General features: G+C 36.0%; 1 protein-coding gene and 1 pseudogene across 1 annotated transcript; both read right to left on the bottom strand.

Moving 5' to 3' along the window:
- Positions 1-1,769: 1,769 nt before the first annotated feature.
- LOC126755709 (histidine-rich glycoprotein-like) lies at positions 1,770-2,448 on the bottom strand (annotated as a pseudogene).
- Positions 2,449-6,585: 4,137 nt separating this feature from the next.
- LOC126754614 (histidine-rich glycoprotein-like) lies at positions 6,586-7,313 on the bottom strand. Its single transcript, XM_050466720.1, has 2 exons — positions 7,302-7,313; positions 6,586-7,230 (listed from the first exon to the last, which is right to left on the bottom strand). The coding sequence occupies exons 1-2, from the start codon at positions 7,311-7,313 to the stop codon at positions 6,586-6,588; spliced, it is 657 nt and encodes a 218-aa protein (XP_050322677.1).
- Positions 7,314-19,798: the final 12,485 nt, after the last annotated feature.

The raw sequence follows: 19,798 nt of genomic DNA, 5'->3' as shown, positions 1-19,798 counted from the left end.
AAGGAAACATGTTTTTTTTTGGTCAAGTCGTATTCAAGAAGTCATCCAAATCGCCAGGCAATAGGCAAGAAAGTGAAATAGGCGAAAGCACTAAAACAAGCCCCCGCAGTTTAGGCAGACGGCTATATTTGCCGTTGAAAGCAAGTTTCGAGTATTTGAAATCAATGCTTTAAGATTTTATTGCGAAAACTGAGCAAGGCACTTGATAAGAAAATCTAAATATATACGATGAAGCACGGTGATGAAAAATTAATAAGTAATGAAATGGGGGTATATAGCTAATAATAGTGTGGACCGAATGGAAGTTATAGAGTTCATATATAATTTTCGTATAAATAAATTTGAAGCAAAGAACGAAAGAATTGAGTATTGGAAGGACTAATATTCTTTACTGGATAACAACCGAAGCATACAGCTATAGTTACTCTACAACGTCCTCAAGCAGCTTCAAACACCACCCAAACAACCCGTTGTAAATTATAAATATCACCTTTGGTATTCACTGGAACGTATAATCCACGAACGCACAATTACCTCAAAGGATGCTCTGCACGTGGAATGGGTTCATATCAATTCGACAGATAGCTTTAAGCTTGTCTAGGGGAGATTTAAATCGTTGGGGATATCCGTCCTTTTACTAGATTTTAAAAAGATTTCGCTGAAAATATCTGGCATGTTAGTGTATCTGGTATAGTTTGTTCGATTCGCTGGACAGTAACGAAACGAAGACAGCTTATCCGAGTATATGTAATTGGAGAGTTTAGTTTCTTAAAACATATCGTAGGCTTGGCGTCAAAGCCTTTACATCTTACTAAATGCGATAGTTCTTATTCAACATGTACATGGCTAAATCGACTCATCTCAACATGAAGATAATTTATATATAAGTATATTTGATGGAGTCTCCGACGATTTCGTGGCAAATTTGATATACCCTGTTCGGGGTATAATTGTTGTAATGACGAGATCTATCGATTTTGCATTGATTAGTAATATCTTGCTAAAAGTTAACCCATAGTTACAGCCGGTAATAACTAATAGTTCCATTTTTTCTCATGAATAGTAATTATTTTCGGAAACATGAACTAAAATTCGATTTGTACTATAGAACTATTGGAGAGCTTTTAGCATACTTCCATTAACAAAAACCAATTGTATTCAAAAATACAAATAATTTAATGACTTAATAAATAAATGACTTCAATGTTGGTTAGCAGCCATCTGTCAGATAGGATCTGGTTCTGGTTGACTTAACCAAAACTACTTTTTTTTTACTAGAACTTAACTGACTGGCTGTCAACCAGATATTGGGGAAATTTTATAATGCCAGGAAGCTCAAAATTCATGTGACATATGAAAAGGCATAAACCCCGGTCCGCCTCGTTTAAGTTTCAGATGTTTGAACACTCCATCATTCCGAAGATTGGATCATAAACGTGGTCACTTAAATCCAAACCTTATAAACCTTAAACGAAAAAGTCCCTGAAAGAAAATTCTGTTCAATTGCTGTCAATTATAAACAGTAAATAAAAAGAAGTAAATACCCTGTATGAGTCTTTCTGTCTAATTATCGAGTTTGAAGCCCTTTAATAATTAGACAGATAGATTTTTCTATTCTTTACGTAGCATATTTAAAAAAAGGATCAACTTTTAAATAACTTTAATAATATCAGAACAATTTTCAATAAAAAATTAAATTACAATCGCAACAAAATTATTTTTTATATAAAACAACAAACTTTCGTTATGAATTTTGTTTGCCTAAATTTTTAATGACCACCATGTCCACCGAAATGATGAACCGCAACACCATGTTCCTGTTTGATTGAAAAGCCGCTGGAATGACCATGTCCGTGATCGTGTCCATAACCATGCCCATAATCATGACCGTAGCCAGCATCCCCACCATCTCCACCATCGTGCGATTCAACCTCAGCGTGTCCGCCATGGTAGCTGGTGTGTCCATGATCCGCTACATGATGGTGTGTGGGTTCACGATGTACCACCGCATGGAAACCTCTGTGCTTGTCAGCCGTATAGTTCACAGTTCTCTTGCGACCATCCGCTTCAGTTCATAATGTCCGGACACCTTATCACCATGACGATGTTCACTCTGCTCTTTGATATCACCCGTCTTCGTATCCTTAACGCCGTAATTGAAGTGATACTCAGCGTGTGAGTCATGTCCATCATCGTGTCCATGTCCGTGTCCGTCTCCATGGTGATCGTGATGATCGTCGTGTGAGACTAAATGCAGTGAAGCGTGACTGGAAGCACTGTGACCCCCATGACCATGTCCATGATGGCCGTATGGTAAGGCACTGACCACCACCAGTGCGAAGCACCACTCAAGAGCAGCGAAAACCTACCGAAAAACAGAGATTTTGAAAAATTCTATTGTAATGTTTGTATAAGATTAATAACAATCGAACTCACCTTGGAGCCCATTGCTTATAACTAAATTAGCTGCTTTGATGGATTTGGGTGAACTGTGATTAATTTGCTGTTAACCTGCGCTTTTATACCAAATTTGAGTTCCAAGCATTTTCTTTCACACTATCTTTAGTTCAATTCTGCAGTATTTTCTAATTACCTTACGAACGCACTGCAGATCGCTGACCTTGTTATTGTTTCGTAATAATAAATATGATAACGGTTTTAAATCGAATGTATTTAATTGATTAACTAACAGTTAAATACATTAGATTGCCATATATTTTCTATGTCTACTCGGTCTAACTAGTTTTATATTCTTTTAGGAATTATATTTAACCTATGTGTTGAATTGAATTTTTCCTTTGAAGCAAATATCAGTATCTTGGTCACATTTGAAAATATGGTTCGGTAAACAATCTGCGAATTTCTCTACTCTAGCGTCACAAACAAAACAAAGTGCTATCTAATTTATTAGTAAGTAATTTTTTAGGCTGGAACTTACCAGTGTTTCCATACCAGAACCCATCGTATAAGTCACTCAGTATCAATAGGTTGTTGAACTTCCATACTGACATTTAATCAAATGACCGAAAACATTAGATGCACATTCTGAAGTCGTAATCCTTGAATGTTTAAAAAAAAATTGTGGCGGGTTCTATAGCGAACTGAAAAATTCAGTCGATAATGAATCCATTCTACTCAAATCAGACTTTGTTAGATTTCACAAAACCGTATACCCAATAACGAAAGCTACTTGTTTTCCATCATCTCTTATTTCACATTGATATAAAGTAATAACCAAAGCCAGGGAAATACTTTAAGGTGTAAAACCCATCATATAGAGTAAAGTCAGCGGGATGTTCGAAAATTGTGTAAATTAGTTATACATACATATGTGTGGTGGGTAAGTCAAGTTTTCGCTCAAATTTATTTATTTTAGGCACAAAAATACACTCTTAAGAGCCAAACACGCTCTCTCTTTTTCATCGAGATAACTGACATATTGGCCAATATATGCGGTACAAAGTCACCCGGAAATTCGAAAATCTTTATATATGGGTATATCCCATATTTGGGAGACATACCATTATCAGAGAAGTTATCCTTTAATATTATATATCTCACACATTGACCCGATCCAACTATAGTTACCGGGGTCTAAATATTGGGTATGTACGGGCTTCAACAGTTTTTGTTGGATTTGAACAATTTTTGGTCATTATTCGCGTAAAGTTTTATCCCGTTATATTAATTGCTTCTTAATTTGTGTACTGAAAAGTGAAATAATCTAGTGGAATTTAAAATAGTGGGTTATATGGGAATAAGGCGTGGTTGTAGTCCGTTTTCGCCTAGTTTTGCACTGTGATATAGAAATATGATAGAAATGTTACGTACCAATTTTGTTGAAGTCGGTTGGTGAGGTCTCGAGATATGGGACTTGACTAAAAAGTGGGCGGTGTTCCAATAAAGCCGTCTTATTCACTCTCTGAGGCAAAATTAATTGTCTCTGGCATATTTAGTTATTGCTTTATCGCGGTTTTAGTAGTTTTTAAGTACCGTTATATGGGGAGTGAGCGGGGTTATCCTCCGATTTCATCCATTTTCACACTGTCTGTAGAAGTACTTATAAGATTTGTACTCAGAATATTTGTACATAAAACGTGTTAAAGGGCTGAGCCACGCCCAGTCTTCAAAAAATGTTGCCCACGGGTGCCCCTTGCTACTGAAATCCTCTGTACCAAATTGCAGTTTTTCTTAATCTTTTATCTTAATTTTATCTTAATTTAGCGCTTAGTTATGGCACTATATAGTATATGTTTTTGGTTAATGGAGATTTGTGGGCGTGTCAGTGGTTCGATTATCTACGAACTCGAAATTTTTTTTGTACTAAGGAATCCACGCACCAAGTTTCATCCAGATATCTTAATTTTTACTTAAGTTACAGTTTGCATGGACGGACAGACAGACAGTTAACCGGATTTCAACTTTCCTCGTCTCCTGATCATTTATAATGTATATATATGTATAACCCTATATCTATCTCGATTAGTTTTAGGTGATACGTACAACCGTTAGGTGAGCAACTGGATGCAAGAGTATAAAAACTCAGATTTTTCGGGTTCGGAAACACGTTAGAGATTCCGAAAAAATTATACTTTTGGGTCAAACCACGTCAAGTGGTCCATGAAATTTTCGCAAAATCGACGATTTTGAAAATTAGCAGTTAATTAGAAAGGGGACTAGACACATACCCTGTGATATAAATATTTCGTCAAAGATTTTTTTTGTTAAAGTTATTGAAGGTTGAAATTGAAGATAGATATTTGAAGATAAAATTGTAAAATTATTTTCTCATAAACTGCTGCAGAAAAATCAATGAAATTTTGTGAAGTCAAAGAAGCATGATCGTGCAATATTACATATGTATATGTTTTCACGATCCATTTGTTTAAATAAAATTATTTGTCAAAATTGTTTTTTAAATAATTGAAATTTGTCATGTGTTCTTTACGCGAAAAAAACGAAACGGAAAAAATTCAACTTTAATAATTTGCAAAAAAATGTTTGTTCATTCATGCCATTCCAAAAATATTGCATTTTTTCTTTCCCCTTCCGTTCTTACAATCGTCGTTGCTCAGTGCGCTACGTAGGCTTTCGACATCTGTGCCGCAAGAAAAGCATAAAATTATACAGGAAAATAATCAATAGGTCTTAAAGACTACTTGTTAAATAAATTATTATCCCTTATTATGTGCATATAGACGAATGTGTGACATACAGAATTATAATAATGTATAATTTACATTTATTTGTATTTTTACTGCGCAACGATGGATGTGCCATACGTTTTGAGACCTACATATGTATATACGTCTTATTCGAGGACATTAAGCAAAATGTAGGAACCAAGTCAGTCTATAACCTTTAATATATGTTTCTTATTATTTTAAATGTAATCTATCTAAAAGATCTGTATATATGCCCCCGATTTTGACATTTGAAAATAGCAGGAGTCTACAGCCGATAAGTATTTGTCATATTGGATTGTATTCATCTGTATCTTAATATTACTGATCGATATGGTATATGGTATTAAGTCAAATGTAATAACAGAAATCATTATAATGGTACATGGGGGCTTCGAAAGTACTGAACGGTTGTTGTCAACTATTAGTATCTGATCACAAAAATCAAATGAAAGGATGTTGATTATATTTCTCATAGGCATGACAAGCACGAAAGTCCTCACGGTATGTGTATTATTCTGGGATCTTAATATTCTTGGGAGAAGGAGAAAACTGGAATGGTTAGATCTGCAGTTTGAATCTTTTATCAGGAACAAAAAATCAACTTTTTTCTGAAAATATCTTTATTATACATATATTACTATGTTTTTGAATATTACTTATTATGATGTTCAGGAAATATGCATAATAAATTAACTTTGCCACTTAACCCTAGAGCACGTATTTTAAAGACGTCATACTTAGATTTCAAACAACTGCTGAGGATTATTTTAAGAATATAAGTGTATATTAAGAAGTTCACAAAAAAAACTTGTGGTAGTTCTTAACAGCTTAACTAGCCTTGGATAAATTGAACCCTTCAAATCTCTCTGACCTAAAAATTGTAGAGATGGATTGCGGTTACTTCTAAGTGCGAAATGTGGCTCTATGAAATGGTAGGAATTTAAGCAAATTTATTTAAAGGGATATTCAATTCGAGATAATCAACTGCTGAGGATTATTTTAAGAATATAAGTGTATATTAAGAAGTTCACAAAAAAAACTTGTGGTAGTTCTTAACAGCTTAACTAGCCTTGGATAAATTGAACCCTTCAAATCTCTCTGACCTAAAAATTGTAGAGATGGATTGCGGTTGCTTCTAAGTGCGAAATGTGGCTCTATGAAATGGTAGGAATTTAAGCAAATTTATTTAAAGGGATATTCAATTCGAGATAATCAATTTGCATTCTAAAAACATTTTCAAAACATTTTCAAAATAAGACATTTTCCATATTTGTTAACTTTTAAGTAACTTTAATAATATCAGATCAATTTCAACAGTCATTTCAATTTCAACTAAAGTAAAAATATTCTCTTCATAACAACAATAAAAATCCATCATCAATTGGTACAGAAAAATCATCTAATGGCCACCATGTCCACCGAAATCATGACCACCATGATGATGTACCGCAACACCATGTTCTTGTTTGATTGAGAAGCCACTCGAATGACCATGAGCATGATCATGACCATGCCCATAACCATGTCCATAATGATGACCGTGGCTATGACCACCATCCCCTCCGTCTCCACCATCGTGCGATTCAACCTCGGCGTGTCCGCCATGGTAGCTGGTGTGTCCATGTTCAGCTGCATGATGGTGTGTGGGTTCACGGTGTACCACCGCATGGAAACCACTGTGCTTGTCAGCCGTATAGTGCACAGTTCGCTTGTGACCATCCGCTTCAATCAGTTCATAATGTCCGGTTACCTTATCACAATGACGATGCTCACTCTGCTCTTTGATATCACCCGTCTTCGTATCCTTAACGCCGTAATTGAATTTGTACTCAGCGTGTGAATCATGACCATCATCGTGTCCATGTCCGTGTCCGTGTCCATGGTGACCATGATGATCGTGATGATCGTGATGATCGTCGTGTGAGACTAAATGCACCGAAGCGTGACTGGAAGCACTGTGACCCCCATGACCATGTCCATGATGGCCGTATGGTAAGGCACTGGCCACCACCAGTGCGAAGCAACACACAAGAGCAGCGAAAACCTACCGAAAAATAGAGATTTTTAAAAATTCTATTGTAATGTATGTATAAAATTAATAACAATCGAAATCACCTTGGAGCCCATTGCTTATAACTAAATTAGCTGCTTTGATGGATTTGGGTGAACTGTGATTAATTTGCTGTTAACCTGCGCTTTTATACCAAATATGAGTGCCACGCATTTTCTCTTATATTATCTTTCGTTCAATTTTGCAGCATTTTCTAATTGCCGCACTAATGCACTTCAGACCGCTGACCTTGAAGTAATTTGGCAACACCTGTTTACTGTCATTTTGCGATTGTAATATTAGAGGCTGTTTTTTTTAATTTTGGGTTGCTAAAACAAGACATGATGTTAACATTTCCAAACGTGGGATTTTTTGTGTTGCAGTCAAGGGGTGTAGGGTATGAATCGCCACCATTAACTTAAGTGGCAAAAGCTATTCGTGAACGAAATATTTTTGAACTTAAATATATGTACTCTGAACACCGCAAATACTCCACAGATCTCTTAACACATCAGTAGCACATTTTTCTTATATATTTGTTGAGTAGTGTAATTATAAGTAATGTAACACCTTTTGACCTAATGTACATAATTTTCGAAATAACGATTTGCAGCATTGATTATATTACTTTGACGGAGTGGAACGTTGAATTGTGTATGATTCGGTAAGACAAAGTCCTAGTCTACATTCTCATTAAAATAGGCAACTGTTTACCTATTATAAGGTGACATTGCAACCCATTTCTCCTCTCCTATCTTCTAGTAAATGAACAATTTTCTTTATTAACAACTAAGGAAGAGCTAAGTTCCGGTGACACCGAAAACTTCAGACTCGCAGGGATCAACTTCATTATTCGATAAAATCGTGAATGGATAACTCGAAGCAAAAATTATACTAAATTATCCTCCATCGATTTTATTTATTTTAGCCAATACCACCACATACTAATAATATGCCACATTTTCTTCCATTGGTAAGCCACGTGTGCTTTTACTAATTGTGTATATTTCATAAGCAATAATGCCCCTTGAGGGCCCCCCTCTCGGGCAAAACAGGTTCGCCCTGTTATCAAGCCCAAAAGCAAAAAGAAAAAAGCCTCAATCTATAACTAAAGACTTGTTTCCCGCTTTACCATTAATTAAGAAAGATAACCCAAGATTTTTAGTGGCAAGTGCATCAAACTCAATAAAACCTTTAAACAAGTACTCTTGCTTTGCTGTGCATAAAGCTTTAAAAGCTATTAGTTCAGAAATCATCAATATATCCGAACTAAAAGACGGAAATTTATTAATTTTTGTTAAAAACGATAATATCGCAAACAAGTTTTGTAAAACAACCACTTTACACGGGATATGTAATGTAAAAATTGAGCTGCATTACAACCTGAATTACTCCAAAGGCACAATCTACGCACCATGTCTTAATGATATTTCAGAAAATGAAATTATTGAAAACCTGAAAGCCCAGGGTGTTGCGTCAGTTTACAAATTTCCAAAATATGTTGATGGCAAACAAGTACCTAGCGGAGTAGTTTTACTCACTTTTGATATATATCAATTGCCTGAGAAATTGGAAGTATCATGGTATACAACTAAAGTACGCCCATACTACCCAAATCCCATGAGGTGTAAAAATTGCCAATTGTTCGGCCACACAGCAAAGCGATGTAATAAAACATCCACCTGCGACTCATGCGCTCTCCCTCCTCACTCTCCAGAAGTATGCTCTCGCACTTTGTGCGCAAACTGCTCTGGCAACCACCCCGCTTCCAGTAAATCTTGCCCAAAGTTTGTTCAATTGAAACAAGTAATAAAGATTAAAACAGATAGTAAGTGCTTTATGCGCGAAGCGATCAAAATGCAAAAAATGCAAATACCATCACCTCTTAACGAGACCCCTCTTTCCTTTTCTAATGTATCAAAAAATCAAACAATACACAACCAAATCAAAACAATAATGAAACCCAAGCAGAACAAATACGTTCGAGCAACAACAACCCCGATACTAATATAACGAACGATGAAGCAAAAGAAAACAACGCAAGTCAAACAAACAAAATAAATACCAGTCAAACCACTTTTCCAGTCGATGACTCAACAACAACAACAACTATCGCAAATTTTATTTCCCAACTTACCTCTTCTGATACTCCCGCTTCCATTTTTCCCCCCTTATCCTACCTCCCTACAGACTTCCAAGTACAAATGAAATATGATTAAAATATTACAATGGAATATAAACGGACTATTTAATAATTACCCTGATTTAAATATTTTAATTAATGAATTTTCTCCTGAAATCGTTGCTTTACAAGAGACGCATCTCCCCGCTAATAAGATAGCGTATTCTCCTAAAAACTACACAAGTTACTTTTCTAATAGCAGTCAAAACACTTCCTGTAAGCAAGGCATTGCAATTCTCGTTAAAAACTCCATCAACCATAAACTCATCCTGGTCACTTCTGGCATTTCCTGCTTGGCGTTGGAAATTGACATCGGCTTCAAAATCACTATTGTCAATTTCTACATCCCGTACATCATTGAGGATATAATACTTTCTCACAACCTAGTCGTCCTTAACTATGGATCACCCACTCACTTCTCCACTCATAAACCGTTTACCCATCCCGACATCACCCTTGCCTCCACACCAATTGCACCCAAACTTTCCTCCAATACACTTCAAGACCTCCATAATAGTGACCATTTTCCGATTATAACCTCCATTTCCATCCCTAATTGGTATAAAGTAAGACCCACATCAAAGTTCTTAACGGAGAAGGCAGATTGGGCAAACTTTCATCGTCTTTCTGTTTTATTTTCGGACAGCAAACCCCTGGCAAAAAACATAAACGCTGAAGCTGCCGCCATTAAAACAATCATCCGATCAGCAGCACATTACGCGATACCCCAGTCCAGTACCAAGCATTTCCATGCTAAATTGCCATATTGGTCAAATCTCCTAACAATTTTAAGGAACAATAAACAAAAATTATGGTCCAAATACAAACATTCCAGAACTGACAATAATTTCATAAGCTATAAAAAAGCGAACGCGATGTTTAGAAAAGAATTAAAATCTACCAAACGAAAAGCTTTAGAAACACTCACCGCCAATATCAACCCATTTTCGAGCACAAAAAAAATTTGGTCAGACATTAAAATTCTTACAGGCTCCTCACAACGATCCAGCATACCATTTATACATTCAGCCCAAGGTCCTATTTATAACCCTCAAGACATTGCTCAGAAGTTTGCGGACACATGGTCAGATAATTCCAACAGTCATAATTTTCACAATGATTTCAACACCTTAAAAAGCCAAACAATCTCTGAAAACTACAATAACCCATTTCCCTCACCCAGAGCCGTCCAAGCAGATGCTCCCATCACATTAAGTGAATTCGATGTAACAATTGCATCGATGACTGGTAAAACTCCAGGATTGGACAAAATTTCCTATCCCATCCTTAAAAATCTCCCTCGATCCCTTAAAATACGTATAATTTCTCTTTACAATAAAATCCTCAACGAGGGAATCTATCCACAGGAGTGGAAGACAGCTTCCATCCTTCCCATCCCCAAGCCCAATAAACCTACTTCTCAAATAGAAAATTATAGACCCATATCCTTACTTCCTTGCATGTCCAAAATTCTGGAGAAAATAATATCTGTAAGAGTTATGTGGTTTGCCAAAGCAAACGCTTTTATAAAACCCCAACAATTTGGCTTCCAAAAAGGTTTAGGAGTAACTGACGCTCTGTTATTTTTCGAACACTATGCCTCCACGGCTTTGTCAAACCGAAATCACGTTTCTGTGCTAAGTTTAGACTTTGAAAAAGCATTTGACAGGATTGGACCTCACATGGTACTCAGGGAACTTAAAAAATGGAATGTTGGCGAAAAACTATATCATATAATAAAATCGTTTTTGAACCACCGCAAATTTTTTGTTATTGCCAATAAGCATAAATCCGGTCTACACGATCTGTTTAATGGTATACCACAGGGATCACCTCTTTCTGTCGCGTTATTTACCATTGCGTTCAATGAAATAAGTACAATTATAAGTTCTAGTGGAGCTGTCAAACACTGCATCTATGCCGATGATGTTTTAATATTTTCTCAAACTCAAGATCTAAACCAAGTTAAACACATATTTTTAAATATATTGAATAAAATAAGTAATTGGTCAAAAATTTCAGGCGCTAATATATCGCCTAGCAAATGTAAAACTTTTCACATATGTCGGAAACAAAAGTGCTCCTTTCTAATATATCCTTTTCAAACGTTGATCTCCCACATACTAATAAATTAAGAATCTTAGGACTTATATTCGACAACAAATTAACTTTCAAAGAGCATTGTAAATATGTTAGAGTAAGTCTTTTTTCTAGATTGAATATAATTAAATTCTTATCTTCTAAATACTGCTTAGTACATACAAATACTCTTGTCAATATAACAAAAGCTTTAATATTATCTAAAATTGACTTCGGACTTTGTATTTACGGACATTGCGCTAATACAAACATTAAGCTCTTGAACGCACCCTACCACGCAGCAGTCAGAAGAAGCATTCGCGCCTTCCCAACGTCACCAATTAAGGCAATTCTATCTGAAGCTGGATTACCACATATAAACTACCGGACCATGCGTAACACCATGAAGCTTATACCGAGGCTACTTCACTGCAGAAATGAATTGATTTTTTCGCAAATCAATTGTTCTATACGAAATCTTAAGACTAGTCGTAAGCCGTCTACTATTATGCGTTGCTTAAGTCTAGTTCAACAGCTGAACATCGTAACCACTCCATCACTTCTTAAAACTTCAGAGTATCCTCCAAGTGCGCTTCCAAATTCATCACTCATCAACATCCTACTTAAGTACCCAAAATATTCTACCAGCAGTAATGAATACAAACAAATGTTTAATGCTGTATTAGAGTCCTTAAATGATGATTGGAACTTGTATTATACGGACGGATCCAAGTCAGACACTAGCACAACGTTTGCTGTGACAAACCAGCTAGGTGTTACTATTATGGTCGGTTCCTTGCCATCCTACTGCTCGGTATTTACTGCCGAAGCAGCCGCAATATTTGAGGCAGTACAATTTGCTTCCCGAATGGGAAATAAATGCATTATATGTACCGACAGTAGATCGGCAATTGAAGCTATATTTAATACCAATAATACATCTTTAATATCCAATATTCGTAGCATGCTATTGCAAAGCAATAACTGTATAAAAATAATGTGGGTGCCTAGCCATATCGGAATTCATGGCAACGAAATTGCCGATAAAAAAGCTAAAGAAGCTTCCAAACAACCACTCCACTTCTTTGACTATTTCACCGATAAAGATATACGCAGACTTGTTGAAACATACGTAAATGAAATCCAAGTAAGAGAATGGAGTAATTACGATCACCACTACAAAAAATTTAATCCTGCGGGAACAAAGCCTTTATACCCAGGAAAAGCGACTTGTAAAAATATAAGGACATTTATAAGACTTCGAATAGGACACACAACTGCTACACATGCTCACATCTTAAATGGCGTAAATAAACCAAATTGCGTGTTCTGCGGATCAAATGATGTCACAGTTATACACCTCCTCGATACCTGCCCGGCACTTCAACGAATCAGAGCTAATGTTTTTTCTAACAAAAAACCTTCTTTATATCTAGAACGGACTGATGACAGTAACATAGAAATCATATCTAAATATATTTCGCTTTGCAAATTAAATATTTAGTTTAGTTACATACATGCATCCTTAGTTTAGTTACAAAATTTGCATCCATTTATTTTTGCTTTGAAATTTATCTTTTTATTGTATCTAAATTTACGTTATATAAATCGATACATGCATTTCATTAAGTGGTGAAGGGTGAAGCCATGTGTGGAATTCATTTACTTTTGCTTTGAAATTTATCTTTTTATTGTATCTAAATTTACGTTATATAAATCGATCACAAATGAGAATATAATAGACTAAGATTTTATAACATTAGCTGAAGGCCCTGGCAGCCAGTGCTTTATATCTATAAGTGGTCATATTATTTATAATTATTTCTAGATTCCAGCGTAAGAAAATTCATCAAGCTACTTGGCTGTCTCGGGATCGAAAAGCCACCAGTCAGATCGATCATGTTGTGATAGACGGTCTTAGATTGTAGACGGGTTAGATTGTTGCAGCGAAGATACACACTCACCTCTGTGCAGTAAAACCCACCGTCATCAAACTGATTGGACCTTATCAGTGTGGCTTTAGACCTGGAAAATCAACAACCGACCAGATACTTACCTTGCGCTAAATCTTGGAAAAAACCCGTAAGAAGAGAGTCTCTCTCTCGTCGATTTTAAAGCTGCTTTCGACAGCATGAAAAGGAGCTGCCTTTATGCTGCTATGTCTGAAATTGATATCCCTGCAAAACTAGCATGTCTCTGTAAACTGACTTTGAACAATTCCAGAAGCAATGTCAGGTTTGAGGAGGACCTCTCCGAGCCTTTCGATACCAAAGGCGCTTATGGAAGCTGTTGTAAAAATAGGACAATGGGTGTGGCACCGTTTACTTTTAGATGAAATGCTACAAGTATATCACAGGAAATGGCTGACCAATTTCAACCAAATATGATAAGGTTGGTCAATTATTATATATCTATAGATTTTCAAGGACACATACACCAAAATTTGCACCGAGCATATCGGTGAGCTTATGAGTTCTAGAATTGAAATTCAGAGAGAATATATTTGTGATGACAACATGCCCTTGTGTTTAAAGTGAATAAAATCGAATCAATACATTCCTTATTCCCCTTTACCTATTAGAAAAATGTTCGAACTTTAATTTCCAGTTTTAAGAGTGTAGATCATTGGGTCTATTCATCTACGTTAACCATGCGATGCTGCTTTAACGGGTTACTGAAAGTTCACTACATAGGTGCTTAACTTCCAGACAGAATAACCAAGTGTTAATAGCGATATCAACTAACCCAGCAGACGGTCATCAACAAAGCTCCGGCTAAACCATATAAGCAGAAGTTGGGGTTTTATATGACAGACATTAGAACTTTGTTCCATTGCTCCCTAACACGCGTTCTTCTGTGCTATTCTACTCCTTTCACGCTATTATGCAAAGAGCATATAAACAGTACTTTGTATAGGTGTTAGGCAATTTACACCAATGCAAATTCTATGCTTCTCACTATAAAGATTCCTGATAAAAGGTGTTTGCCTACCTAGAGAACTATGCATTCTTAAAATAATATCCATTTTCTGTACTTAAGCAAAGTGTCTGAGCAGATTCTCGATGCCGACTTTGCCGGAAGTTTTCGTCGCCCACAATACGAACTGAGCCTAATGCTCAAGAGTGGGGGGTATATTCGTTTTATAGCGCCTCTTAAACACCTAAATGAGCAAAGTTTTCTAAAGATATTTATCGTAGACTATGTTTCCACCTTTTGTTGAAAGAAAACAAGCCACTCAAATAGGCGTTTATGTATAGATTATTGTGCATGTTCAAAAAAAAAGGGAAAGAAAACATTTGAAATAAAACAAAAGCAATAAAATCCACACTGAAAAGTAACAATGCCACAACAACAGTGGCGTTTGTATTGCGTAAAAGAAATGAAACCACATACTAAGTGCCGAAGGGAGGAGGAAAGTTCACAGTATATTGTTTGTTGTATTTTCCACCGTTTACTTACGACTTACTTTTTCGCTACATTTAGGCCCACCTCTCGGGGCATAAGACGCATAAGACTTCGATTTCCAGGAAACAACATTTTATTTTTACCTTTCTTCTTTTATTTTGTTTTCATTTCTTGTTTTAACATACATTTTGTGTTTGCCGCTGCTCCCACCGCCCAGTACTCTTACCCTCATCATGAAAGCTAAATCACAGCTAAATCTCAGCGCTTTTATTTTTAAATGTAAGCCGATAAAAACAATCGAACTCAAACAGCCAAATTGGTTGGCAGGCGGTTTGCACACTCTCTTCTGAGAGGATTTACACGTTGCCTACGTGGGTGTACAAATGTGTGCATAAATCGTGTCGATGGAATGGGAGGGCATAATAGGAACGTGCGCGTGTGTGGGAGTAAATATACTCGTATGTATGCCTTTGGTGCAAATAAAGCCATTAATGCGAAAAAGTATTTTAAATGATTTGGCGTTTCTTAGAAATGAAGCCGTTGGCGTGGCGTGTGGCTCTCTTATTTCGCGTACGATTTATAGACTTTCTGAGAAATCCATGTTGCGAGGGATAATAAAAAATGGCAAATAACGTTCGTGGACCGAAAGAGCTTATAGAAATTAATCTAATGTGTTCTAGTGGAATCCAACATATTCTAATAGAATTAAAGGACGGTCTTAACTGGTTTTTCTACTTTGCGCATTAAAGTTTGCTGAAAAAATATTTTACCACAATTTTATTAAGATAAGCAAAAAATTACCAATATATGTTATAAAGAATAACTAGAAAATTACAACATTTAGTATAATGGGGCTAAGCCGGGTTTATGATCTCTTGATTCATTTTCCAGAATAAAATACCCCAAAATATGTTCATTTAATTTTATAAAATGGATAAAAAGGATAAAAAAAGTTTCGCGTGTTGACTTTGGAAGTGAAAATATACTGTTGAAGCAAAAATTTGGTTCGTTGATGAGTTCCGGACACTGCTCAAGGAAAACCAACCACCAAGGATAGGGATGCTAAATTAGACGTGGTGAATTGAGCAGCGCAGGCTTTGAACGCTGTGGACGCCCATAAAAAGGTTGATACCGATGAAAATATCAAAAAAGGAAACAAAATAATATTTTTGTTCGAGATAGCAGGCACTCTATACATATCAAATGAACGTGTACGTCATATCTTTCCCGAATGTTTGGGTAAGAGAAAGCTCTGCGCAAAGTGGATTCCGCTAGTTCACTTTTGACAAAACACCGAAATCGCCAAAAAAGGTCGCATTTGAAGTGATGTTTCACCAAGACAATGCACCGTGTCACAAGTTAATGAAAACCATGGCAAAAAGCCATGAATTCGGCTTCAAATCGCTTCCGCATCCACCACATTCTTCGGATCTGGCGACTATTTCCTGTTCTCAGATCTTAAAAGAATGCTCACTGGGAAGAAATTTTGCACGAATGAAGAGCTAATCGCCGAGCCTTAAGCCTATTTTTAAGCAAAGGACCCTCGAAGGGAACAATGTTGAATAAAAAAACACGAAAAAAAAAAATGTTTTAATACGGTAGACCGGGGATTAACATAATTAATGGAAATTGTAATGAGCCAATTTAGTCCGCTAATGATCTAAACAAAAATAGCTGAAAAAGTTTATGAGTCTGAAGAAGACAATTTTTTATGCTAAAAAATATATTTAACCCCATATGATTCCATACTGCCACTGCAAATCTACCGAAAAAAATAACAACAACAAAAACAAGTCTGCTCTACTTTATCGTCACTTCAATCGGAAGATTGCCAATGTTTCGTGATCCTATACTTTTGACCTAAATTCATTAAAAATCTGAAAATGTCGAAAATCAAAATTTCTTAGGAACTTTTAGTTTAGTTTTTACAATTTTAGTGTTCTCAGTATCCGAAGAATATACTCCTGATCAGTTCAATTTGTTACATGCTACATTGAAGAGAGGTGTTTTTATTTTACGTATCTCACAAAAAAAATGCTATCTAATTTGTAAGTTTGTTCTTTTTTATGGCAGAACTTCGTAGCAACAAACCATGCGACGGGTTCCGCTTAATACCATGTTCGGACTGACATTGCAAATATTTTGAAAATACATTTGCATGTTGTGGAATCTAAGTCGTTCGGACCGACAATGTTTGTTTTCGATGAGATTTCACTGACAACTATCAATAGCGGCATTCTCTTGCTCTTGCAAGATTGCACGATGACACAAAATGAAAAAATCCTATACCGAAATATGCAAGGCCAAGAGACTCACATTGCAGAATCTAGTGATATATGACGGCACGAAAATAAACATGAGTTTTGGTCTGACATATTTTACAGCCATTGCAAATAATTTTCTGCGTGTGTTTGTTGTTGTGCCGTTGCACAAAGAGGAAAATTCTGCAATTTCTGCACCGTGCAAGGTTTTGCAAGAGCAAGAGAATCTCCCTAATATGAGAATATCAAGCGATAGCTGTATTTGTATATGGAATGTAAACCAATATCAAGTGACAATTTAGAGCCGACAAAATATGTCTTCCAATAAAATCGATTAAACTAGAGCAGGCACCGATTATAATTAGTGGAATGTAAGTTTTCAAGTAGTTTTCAGCGAAAACCAGTTTTTCCCACGAAAACATGTTTTCGTTGTCGGTCCGAACATAGTATAAGTCAATTAGCATCAATCGGTTACGGCAGGTCCGTCCGTATGAACTTTCATACTGAAGAGCCAAGTGCTTATAAAGATGTGAACTAATTTACCAGTCGTTCGTCAAATGTCCGAATGTACCAGATGCATTTTCTGAAGTCGTAATCCCAGAAACGTTCATTATAACATGTTTTCTTTGAATTTTTACTCTCGAATGAATTAAAAATGCCAAGATTAGTTATACTGACAAATTACTGATGTGGTTTATTAAAAAACATTATTTAAGTATACAAAGTTAAACGATTTATAAATACAAAGCAAAACGATTTATAGATTTATAAGTATATTAAAGCTACTTCTGCTCAATCTTGCCGCACGTCGTACACCTTCACCTCGCGTTGCTGATCTTCTTCTTCTTCTTATTCTTCTTCTGGCTTTTCTGTGCTGCCATATCGTTTCATTCCCACACATCGGCCATCCTGCGTGATATTCGTCTCGAATAACTAAGTAGAATCGTCGTCATCAAATGTATTAAGCCACTCTTTCATAAATTCTGCGCACGTTGTTGTTGTTTTTGGACCTTCGCCGTTACCCAGTTTTTGGACATCGTAAGTGTTGTTCGGTTTTACGTTAGTAATTCGATAGGGGCCTAAAAACTTTTGTTTGAGCTTTAAACCGCTACCTAATTGTGTGCGTTTTATAGCAACAATATCATTTAGTTTGTAAATATGAGCTTTTTTACGTCGCAGATTGTATGATTTTTTGTTTTCTTCTTGAATCTTAAGGATTTGTTTTTTCCCGTCGTTGCGCATTTCGTCTCTATTTTGATTAAACTGTTGTACTAATTGTTCTTCGATGAGTTCTTTAATATAAATATCTTCTTTAGACCTCATTCGGGTCCCAATCATCATTTCGAACGGTGTCATATTTATGCTTCGATGATATGTGGAATTTAGTACCTGTTGTACTCGGTCGACATAACGATACCACTTTGTTGCATCTTCGATACTTAGTTTCGATAAAACTGCAATTATTGTGCTGTTCAATCTTTCAATTTGGACGTTGGCACGTGGTAGTCCTGTAGTTATCTTAACGTGTTTTATGTTCTCTGATCGACAGTATTCTTTAAATTCGTCGGACGTGAACGCCGAACCTCTATCAGAGATAATTTTAACTGGATTACCAAAATTGATGCTTTGCGTCATTAGCTTACTGATGACCTCTTTTGCTGATGTTGATTTGGTAGGATATAGCCAAGAAAATTTTGTAAATGCGTCGATTACTGCAAATATATACTTATACATTTTGCTTGTGGATTCTAACGGTCCTAAATGATCGACGTGGTACGTATGTAATGGAGTATCTATTTTATGTAATGGATGTAACTCGCCCTCTTGTTTTCCTCTTTTGCGATTGGCAACGATGCATTGAACGCAATTGGAAATACATTTTTGAATTTTTTCATTCAGTTTGGAAAAATAGAATTCTCTGGATATAATATCTTTAGTTTTTGCTAAAGCGAAATGCCCTTTTTCGTGGGCTCGTCGTATAATTTCTTTTTGCATGCATTTGGGTATGACTAATAACTCGCAGTCGTTTACTAATTTATATAAAATGTCACCCTTCATAAAATAATCTTCATAACTTTCCTTCTCTTGCAAAATTTCTTTAATTAGTCGCAGTTCGTCATCTTGTGCTTGTGCATCTTTGATCTTTAAAGTAACGTCATCTATGGCAATTGTTAAAATTGGAAATCTACTCAATGCGTCTACGTGTTTCATACTTGAACCAGAACGGTGTTCGATAGCGTAGTCATACTCTTGCAACAACATTATCCACCTAGCTACTCTCGTACATAAATCTTTTTTGTCTATTGTTTTGGCAAACGCGTTACAATCGGTTACAATGGTAAAATGTAAACCCAATAAATAAACTTTAAACTTTTTAAGAGCCTCTATTACAGCAAGTACTTCGAGTTCGTAGCTGCAAAATTTTCGCTCAGCTTCCATCGTCTTTTTACTCATATAATACACGGGGTGCCATTGACTATCATCTGGAGATTTTTGTAATAAAACAGCGCCGTAACCATTTATGGATGCGTCTGTATGTACTTGCGTTTCATACGTCTGATTGTATATACTTAATACTGGTTTTTGACTTAAAAGTGTTTTTAAAGTATTAAATGATTTCATTTGTTCATCCTCC

Source organism: Bactrocera neohumeralis, chromosome 4, assembly GCF_024586455.1.
Source record: "Bactrocera neohumeralis isolate Rockhampton chromosome 4, APGP_CSIRO_Bneo_wtdbg2-racon-allhic-juicebox.fasta_v2, whole genome shotgun sequence".
Classification (NCBI taxonomy): Eukaryota; Metazoa; Arthropoda; class Insecta; order Diptera; family Tephritidae; genus Bactrocera; species Bactrocera neohumeralis.
This window is presented reverse-complemented; position numbering and strand designations above follow the sequence as displayed.